Source organism: Pongo abelii, chromosome 15 (genome assembly GCF_028885655.2).
Source record: "Pongo abelii isolate AG06213 chromosome 15, NHGRI_mPonAbe1-v2.0_pri, whole genome shotgun sequence".
Lineage (NCBI taxonomy): Eukaryota > Metazoa > Chordata > Mammalia > Primates > Hominidae > Pongo > Pongo abelii.
In genome coordinates, this window is record NC_072000.2 from 111,342,351 (window position 1) to 111,352,174 (window position 9,824).

The following is a 9,824-nucleotide window of genomic DNA, read 5'->3' on the forward strand; positions in this document are numbered from 1 at the left end:
GCAATGGGATTATCCACGGTCACATTTAGGTTGGTAAAGGAAGACAAGTGTTTAAAGGATAAATGAGAAGATTACGTGAGCTATTTTGAGACAATTATCCTGGGGTAGAAGAATCAATAACAAGGGTGGCATCAGTTTAAGGCTGCAGGGCAGATATCCCCACAATATTAATTCTCTTATTGCTGTGGTAGCCTTTGTTGAAGGTTGTGGTTGTGCAGAGTATTTTTAGGGTAATTCTTGTTATCAGGGATGTGTGCATGAGAACCCTCTATTCATGACCTTCTCAGGCTTCACCTGTAAAGATTATAACACACGTGGCTCCATTTTTATTCTGACAACGTTCACACCCACTTCCTCCCCCACTGGTGAAGAACGTTACTGTGCGAAGGTTTTTCAGAACAGGATTAGAAACACATCCACATCCCATGTTAACCAAAAAGCTTGTCCCTTCAGTTCCCACTGGCAACTTGTATTTCGAAATGAGTCTCCATGCAACACAGTGGAGGGTCCTGAGTGACAAGGAGTGAAGAAAGTCCCACCAGACTCTCCTGCGTGACTGCAGCAGCCACAGCCTGAGACCCACCTGAGCGCCAGGAAAAGGGCTTATGGCCTGGAATTTTGACCACAGCAAAAACATCTTCCGTTTTTAGAAAGCAGGAAAAGCAAATGGAAAAATGAGAACAACAACTAAAAAAGACAGTAAATGAATTAGGAAAAGAATCTCCAGATCAGTATTGATTCTGATTTGCATACTTCAGTGTCAGGAGAAGGGTCCAACGAGAAACCTGTGAGGTTCTACATGACACTGACCCTGGCCCAGCCTCTCTTTTTGCTGTAATAAGAATCCCCAAAGACTGTTCTTGCTGGGATTCACTCAGGATGGTGGCGGAAATATTAAAGGGAAATATTAAGGAAAGTTTTAGGGAATAGTCATAAACTTTTTGGAAGGCCGAAAGGTTGAAATAATTGAACAGGCTGAAGGCGGCTGGTTCTTGCCTTAGAGCATTAGGCATAGGGTAAATACTAGGGACAACAGAGGCCTCCCCAGTTAAGTCTGGTTACCCTACCTCCATTAACTAACCAGGGTATTGCCCCCTAATGGTATTTACTTTAGACTGCAGTCCCTGAGCTTTAATCATTCGTAGAACTACTCTCTTAACCATGTTAATTATCCACAAGTGTGTTGACTCAGAGCTTATGTTGTTAGTTCTATACTAAATACAAGCCTGGAGTGCGAGCTGCTCAGGGCCACTGCTGCCATTCTTTACAGGATTCTTCTTGGAGTCTGTAAGTGGCCTCAGACCCTCAGCTGAACTGGCAAAACAGAATATCTGTGTGTCAGTGTACGTTTTATTCATCCGTCACCGGGTCAGGGGTCTGCAGGAACAGACCCCCGCAGCTAGAGCTCTCTTGTGAGGAGAAATACCTCAGTTCTAGTCAGGAATTTTTCTGGAGTTCCTGTCCTCAGTCTGACTGGAGAAGACTCACTTGGAAGCCCTGAGCTTCCTCAGGACTCTGATAGTGGTGACCATGGTTGAGAACTTTTCATCTCCTCTGTAAGGATCAATCTGCATTTTCTGCATATGAGAATAGGTTTTCATATTAAAACAATCATTTTAAAAATATGTAGAAATGACACTAGTAATCACAGAATTCTGAACTTAGAGAGGTTCACTAGAGAAACTTTAAGAAGATGAAGTCCCACATCCCAACAGGAAATCAGCCTTCATCTGCACCTGCCTCTGGGGTTGACTGTGATCAGTGGGTCCTGAGCGCCCCCTGCAGCTGATTTTCCCCAGCGTTCCTGCAGGGAGGTTTCTGTATGGTCCCACCCTAACTTCTCCTCACTGTGTGTCTTTTGCACAGTAATAGACAGCCGTGTCCTCAGCTCTCAGACTGTTCATTTGAAGATACAGTGTGTTCTTGGCATTGTCTCTGGAGATGGTGAATCTGCCCTTCACAGAGTCTGCATAGTATGTGCTACTCCCACCACTATAAATAACTGAGACCCACTCCAGACCCTTCCCTGGTGCCTGGCGGACCCAGTGCATAGCATAGCTACTGAAGGTGAATCCAGAGGCTGCACAGGAGAGTCTTAGGGACCCCCCAGGCTGTACCAAGTCTCCCCCAGACTCCACCAGCTGCACCTCACACTGGACACCTGCAAACAAAAAGACACCAAGGTCAGAAACTGCCACACACATCCACTGTTTCTCTCACTCATGTCCACTCACACTCAATATCTCTATTTCCTCATGTATCACCTTTAAAAATAGCAACAAGGAAAACCCAGCTCAGCCCAAACTCCATCATGACTCTTCTGTGTTCAGTGCGATCACCAAATGAAAACACCTGGGAATCCCAGGGTGGGGGCTCCTCTCCCAGAGCTGCAGAGTCAGGGTTGGGCTGGTTTTCATCAAGAGAGGGAGGGACCTATTTGCATGTCTCCTGCTATATAGCAAGCTCTGGGGTGGGATGCCTGAGGAGAGGGCAGGGCCCAGGGCAGATGAGAGTGTCCTTGGGGATTTCGATGACAATGATTATATTTGGGAAAATGCTGTTTTATTGTGAAATTGTTCTGTGATAAACACTTAATAACTATCACATTTTTAATTATGTTTACCTATGTGTATAAATTATGGTATTTAGGAGTCAGTGGTTTCTTCATGTACAGATGTAAAAGTGAACCCACACATGGAGGGGCTATGTATGTGTCTAAGGGCTTACATCTGGCATGAGTGAGTCCTAGTATCCGGGCCTATGTGCCTCACAGCTGGCCTCAGTTGCTCTCTGAACCAACTCTAGGACAGAGCTAAAGGGGCCTATTGTGGTTTGCAGAATCCACTTCCTGTCACAAGAACTTGTCTGATTTTGCTGCATTTACCTAAAAATATGCAGACAAGGTTCAGGCAGATAAATATTTAGGTATACCTGACATTTAACATATTTTTTTGTTCCTTGCTATATTTCCTTTTTTGTCTAAAATTTCACTTGTTTACTTGTAATAAATTTTATAAGTTTTAATTGACAGATAATAAAATTCAAATATTTAACCTGTACAATAGTAAACATTGAAAAAAAATCCCTGTTTTCAAGAAGTGACAAGTCAACTCCCCTCAACATTCCTCTTGTTCTCTTATATGTTTTTTGTTTTTTCTCCTTCCCTTCTTCTACCATTTCTTTATAAAACTACTGATGTTTTCGTGTTTCTTTAGACTAGCTTTTATTTTCTAGAATTTATAAGAATGAAATAAGATAGTATGTACTCTTATCTATTTGGCTTATTTTTCTCAGTAGAAATACTGAGAATTAAACCTTTTTGTTGTATGTGTTTATTTCTTATAAATATTGGGTAGCATTTCAGCAAACAAATGTAGCATAATTTCTTTTTCTATTAAGCTGCTAATTGATACTTGAATTTTGTATTACTCTAGATCTTATTAATAATTCTGCTACTCAGCTTCATAATGTACATAAATTATAAATTATACATAAATTATATAAATGTTTCACTTTTTAAATACAATAAAAGATTAAACAAGAGAATGTGCAGTTTGGCAAATTTTCTTTAATATTTCAGATAATTGAAGTTATGAGATAAAAAATAAACCTGTAAACCGAAGAGTATCTGAGACTAATCTCAATAGATTTAGGAAGTTCATTTTCCAAGATTAAGGACATGCCTGCGACACCGCCTCAGGGAGTCCTGAGGATATGTGCCAAGGTTGTGGGGTACAGCTTGGTTTAGGGGGACATGAGACATTAATCAATACATGTAAGAAGTATATTGGTTTGGTTCAGAAAGGCAGGACAACTTGAAGTGGGGAGAGAGCTTCCAGATCATAGTTAGATGTGAAACAAATGGCTGCATTCTTTTGAGTTTCTGATTAGCCCTTTACTGAATGCACAATTTACAGGAGTATTCACATAAGCCTATTATTCACGCAGCGAAACAATAGCGCAAAGGTAGCAATCAGATATGCATTTGACTTACGTGAGCAGAGAAATTATTCTGTCTGTTGTTGGTTCATAAGGGTTTTCCTTGTGGTCAAATTTTGAAGGAGGTATGCAGCTTTTTAAAACCTTAGTAGCTATCATTTTAGGGAAAGAATGGAGGTGGGTTTGCCCCAAGCAATTTTCAGCTTGACTTTTCCCTTTAGCTTAGTGATTTGGGGTCCCAAAATTAATTTTCCTTTCACGCACATGGAAATCTTGGGAGAAACGAGTTCTGGTAGAGAGAAACAAGCAGGAAAGCAGCTGTTAACCTTTGTGTGCACCTCCCTCCGGGGTTGACTCTGATCAGTGGGTCCTGACTGCCCCCTGCAGCTGATTTCCCCCATGTGTCCCTGGAGGTTTGAATCTGGGCTCACACCAGCTTTTCCTCAGGTGTTTCTCTTGCACAGTAATGTAGGGACATGTTCTTGGTTTGCAGATTGCCCATTTGCTGGTACAGCGTCTTCTTTATATTGTCTCTGGAGATGATAAATTTAAGACAAATAAATATTCTGTCACACAAATAGATCCTAAGAAAACCTATTTCCAGCACATTGATTCTTCAGTAGACACTTTAGCAGAGTTTACAGGTGAGTAGCCATATGAAATACATCCAATACCAGAACCTATTTAAAAAAATACAGATTGTCAAAAACGGAAAAATTAGGTTGAAATTCAGTTTTTACATTTTTATTTTCTTTATAATGTAAGTGTGTAAAGCAATTATAAAAATGCCAATATTACATTTTCATACCATATGTAAGTACAAACTGAGAAAAAAATGAAGAAAATAATAAAGATCAGAGCATTACATGCAACCTACCAAGACTGAATTATAAATTTAAAAAATGAGCCGACTAATAAGTAAAGAGATTGAATCAACTGTCAAAAAGCTCCCCAAAAAGGAAAGACCAAGATTAGATGGCTTCATTCGAGAATTTTATTACATATTAAAAATTATCATCCATTCCTTTAAAACTTGTATGAGACATTGGAGAGCAAGTAGCTGTACTGACCTCATTTTATGCAACTAGCCTTACTGTGAGGCCAAGTTAGAGACATAAACCATAAAAAATGAAAATTAGAAGCCAAGGATATAATAAGCAAAGATATGAAAATACTGAAAAAAATGTTAGTAAACCAATTTCAACAGTGTATGATAAGAAGCAAAACCGGGCTTAATACCTAAGTAATGGGTTGATAGGTGCATCCAACCACCATGGCACATGTTTACCTATGTAACAAACCTGCACATACTGCACATGTACCCCAGAACTTAAAATTGAAATTTAAAACGGAAGAAAAACATAAGAAAGTTAGATTTATTTCTGGAGGTGATTCAACAATTTACATGAATTGATTTCTAGTCGTTCATTTAAAAGTAGTGTATTGGTCAAATCCAAAGAGCTCAGAGTAAATTTCAAATGTCACAATAAATGATAAGAATTTGAAGTGATTAATGATAATTATCTTAATTCTTAATTATCATAGTTATTCCATATTGCATTCACAAATCATAACATTGCTTCTTACCTTGTAAATATAAACAACCATAATTTCTGAATTTACAATAAAATTGTAAAATTGTAAATTGAATATGGAAAACTTAGGTGATGGCTTTGGATTGAGCAATGAGGTTTTAGATATTATACCAAAAACACCACTCAAGTATGAAAAAAATGGAACAATCACTGAATCCAAAATTTAAGTTTTTATGTGAAGAAAAAAGACGCTGTTAAGCGAATTTTTAAAAAGCCACAGATTTGGAGAGAATATTTAAAAACGCGATGTTTGTTAAAGAACTTGTACAGAGAATATACCAGGATTTTCAAGACAGAACAGTGATAAAACAAGCACAAGAATGAAATAATGAGATTGTCCTTCTAGACCTCTGTTGACTCAAATAGGGGCGGCACCATGTATGAGAGGCAGAAGATAGGAAAACCGCTCCCATTTGTAAAAGCACGCAGTTTATAGAGCAATTTTTACTTAGCACCGTCTCCCTAAAAATCTCCATTTTACATAAGAAAAAGAGCCTGGATTCCCGGTATGTCCTGCATGTCAACATTTCAGAAGATAAAACAGGGTTTCGGATGACCTCGTTTCTTTTTCTTTCTTTCTTTTCTTTTTTTTTTTTTTTTTTGACAGGGTCTATCTGTGTTGACACCAACAGAGCTTACTGCAGTTTCAACCTCCCAGCCCTGGCTCAGGTGAGCCTCCCACATCAGCCTCCCACGTAGCTGGGACTACAGACACATGACTACCATGCCTGTCTGATTTTTTGTATTTTCTGTTGAGATGCGATTTTGCGATTTTGCCCAGGTTGCTGTCAAACTGCTGAGCTCAAGTGACCCACCCACCATGACCTCTCTTGGGTGTCCTTCACAGCTAAGGAGCTCATCACCAGGTTGGCCACTCCTGGATTCCTTAGGTCAGAACTCCAGACAGCCATTCTTCTTAGACCATCGTATTATCTTCAGGGTATGGTTGAGTTATTACTGTTAGGTCCACCTCCTGTACAGTCCACCCCGGCATCCCCTTAAATGGCCACCACTCTCTTTTCAGGCCGTTCTTCCCTGATTTCCTTGGGGCCAGGTGTGTGCAGGGGCATTGCTACCTCATGCTGCAGCAGCAATCCAGACCACAACAAAAGAGAGTAGGGAGCATAACAGCAGTCACACTCTATGGAAGCTTTCACAAGCACCTGGGAGTTGGTGCAACCACGTGGTTATACAGTCATAAGACAGAGATTCTGTAGCTGAAATATGGGTACCCAGGGCCACCATGGCTGCGGTTATCTTCTGAGAGTAATCAGGGATATATACACAGCATTCTGTTTTAATGTGCAGCTTTTGTTCTGAGCAGCAGTGAAGATGTCTAGGCCATGAGATTTTGGAAACTAATGGGTCTGATTTGGGTGGTGTCTTCAGTGAGAAGAGCAATAGCATTGTAGGTATCACTGAAGGCTGTGGCCATGTGTTTAGCTAGGGAATTAACTGGCAACTGTCCATCAGTTGTTGCCATTTGGGAGGCAATGCAAACAATGGGTAAATCCACCAGGCTGCACGCTTGTGGTGGCGTCTGACTTTTACATTCTCCCAGTTAGTAGGGCTGCTGTCTGAATGGAACACAATGATCCTGGCAATGATCTACCAGTCCAATGAGAGCATAGGTAAGGCCAGCCATGGGTGTTGTGTGCCCATAGGCATCCCTGAAGTGAGGAGAGGGCCCACATCTGGAGAGAGTCACACTGCCAACCCAGCCACATATCTGTGGTTATTTGAAGAGGTGGGTTACATTGCTGCGGGGGGAGCCATCCCATATTATGGGTTTTAGCTTGAGGCATGCTATTATCATGCCTTTAAATACATAAGGGTGCACAAACCACTGCCTGCATCTGCACTGCCCTCATCAACTGTAGCCCATCATGTACAGCCTACTCCACAGTGGAGTAACATTAACCTGATCCTGTACTACATGAAAAACGTGCCACCTCATCTCATTGACAATGGGAAACTCACTGCATGAGGTGCTGTTGTTTCTAATGGGAATAGGTGAAGGTCATTATGCCAAGTACAGAAAAGGCTCCAGGGTCTCAGTTTAGCTGTACCTACTTGGATGCACCATGGCAGATCCACAGTGAAGAAGAGCAGTTGTTCTCCACGTATCTAATTGTTCATTTTGTTCTTAAGAAAGGCCACCATCTGCCACCACCCGGTCAGTGAAGAAGTTTGCTGCACTCCTTCTGTGGGTGGAAGGTAAGATGTTTAGTGGGCACAAGAAAGGACAAGTCATGTCACGGCCACTTAACAAGGCACAGGAAGTTGTGTTGTTCTGAGAGAGCACCACCCCTGGCTTGGCCCAGTGCCTGGTTTACAACACTCAATGGATTGTACCCCATCGTGAGTCCATAATGAAAACATGATCTCTTCCATAAGGGAGGACATGGACTCCTTATTTAGAAGCATGAGGAGGAGTAGGGTGTAAAATAATGTGACCTGTATCTCCTGTTCTAGGCCCTTCCTCCATGGAGTAGAAAAACTGAACCATCAGAGGCTGGTTTGCTATGTCCAGGGCCAATAATAATGTGCTCACTTCTACACAGGAAGATCCTGTGTCAAGGGCGATAGCACATTACTTCGAGTCCCACGTAAGGGCAAAATATACTGTCCCTTATGTTGTCAACCTGGATCCTGATGGTGGCATCATGTCCTTGCATCAGAAAAGTGTATGCATTGGAGCAATGCGAATGCCCATGTTCATTCAGGGTGTGAATGGCTGCTGGTGAGCGGTGACAGAGCTAGAGAGCATGTCTCCTTCTGGAGTTGTTGCTGGAAGTTTCTCTATTTCTTCAATCAGCCCTGCTGCTGTGGGTTGTGTGGCAGGTGGAAATGCCTATTGATATCCAGGGCCTCCATCCATTCTTGAACTTTGTGTCTAGTAAAGATAAGTCCCAGTCACTGTTGATATTGGTGGAGATGCAGTAGGGCTCACTTAGCCACTCCAGTATTTTTATGTTGGTCTTCTGGGTGGCATGCTTGCTGGGATATGCTTGCATGAGCCTGTTCAGCTGTCTGCACAAGTCCAAGCACAGCAGGAGCCCTCAGATAGAGGCAAAGGCCCTACATAGTCTACCTTCCACCACTGTGCTGGGCTGCAGCCCTGGGTGATCTGTCCTGTGTCATGCAGCAAGGGCCTGGGGCATTCCTGCACACGGATAGGGCACAGCTCACACATGCGTACTGTTCCATTTTATTGTAGTGGTAGGCCCCAATTCTGCATTATGTTTCAAAGGATATCCTGTCCCCGATGTCCTATCCTCTTATGTAGCCAGTGGGCCACTTTTTCTGTGAGGAGACATCCTGGAGTTGCTGAATGCAGGCTAGCTTCTCCGCCTGGTGACTTCAAGGTAGCATAGATGTGGTATGGGCATCCACATCCACATACCATTATATACATTCCCCAGATGTGACGGAGAATGTCCTTCTAGATGTCAGTCACCACCAAAGAGGGCAGCCAATCTCCATCCAATTCTGTGCTTCTCTTGTAGTAGCCCTGCATCCTAGCTGCTCTATCAGTGACTCAAAGGGGCCAAGGTACAGCTCAGGCCATGGCTTCAGAGGGTTCAAAGCCCGAAGCCTAGGCAACTTCCACTTGGTGTTGAGATTGTGGGTGTACAGAAGTCAAGAATCCAGGTGTGGGAGCCTCCACCTAGATTTTAGCAGATGCATTAAAATGCCTGGATGTCCAGGCAGTAGTTTGCTGCAGGGTCGGGCACTCATGGAGAACACCTGCTAGGGGAGTGCAGAAGGGAAATGTGGGGTTGAAGCCCCCATACAGAGTTCCCACTGGGGCTCTGCCTAGTGGCACTGTGAGAAGATGGCCACCATTTCCCCTACCCTAGAATGGTAGATCCACTTACAGATTGCACCATGCACCTGGAAAAGCCACAGATTCTCAATGCCAGCCTGTGAAAACAGCTAGGAGGAAGCTGTGCCCTGCAAAGCCACAGGGGTGGAGCTTCCCAAGACCATGGGAACCCACCTCGTCCATCAGCATGACCTAGATGTGAGACATAGCATAAAGGGAGATTGTTTTGGAGCTTTCAGATTTTACTGCCTTGCTGAAATTTGGAGTTGCATGTTTGCCTTTAGCCCCTACATTTTTGCCAATTTCTCTTAATTGGAATAGTTTCATGAAATCTGATGGCTTCAAAATTATGGGACTTTGCACAAGCTTTCTTTGCCTGCTGCCATTCACGTAAAATGTGACTTCCTCCTCCTTGCCTTCCCCATGATTGTGAGCGCCCCCACCCCCCTACCACGTGGAAC

The 9,824-nt window shown here is 42.6% G+C and overlaps 1 gene segment (V, D, J or C); it reads right to left on the minus strand.

Annotated features, from left to right (window-relative positions):
• Positions 1 to 1,844: 1,844 nt before the first annotated feature.
• Positions 1,845 to 2,310, minus strand: LOC134760105 (immunoglobulin heavy variable 3-23-like). The segment is given in 2 exon segments: positions 1,845 to 2,161; positions 2,265 to 2,310. Coding segments are annotated over 2 exon segments (363 nt in total).
• Between the last annotated feature and the right edge of the window lie 7,514 nt (positions 2,311 to 9,824).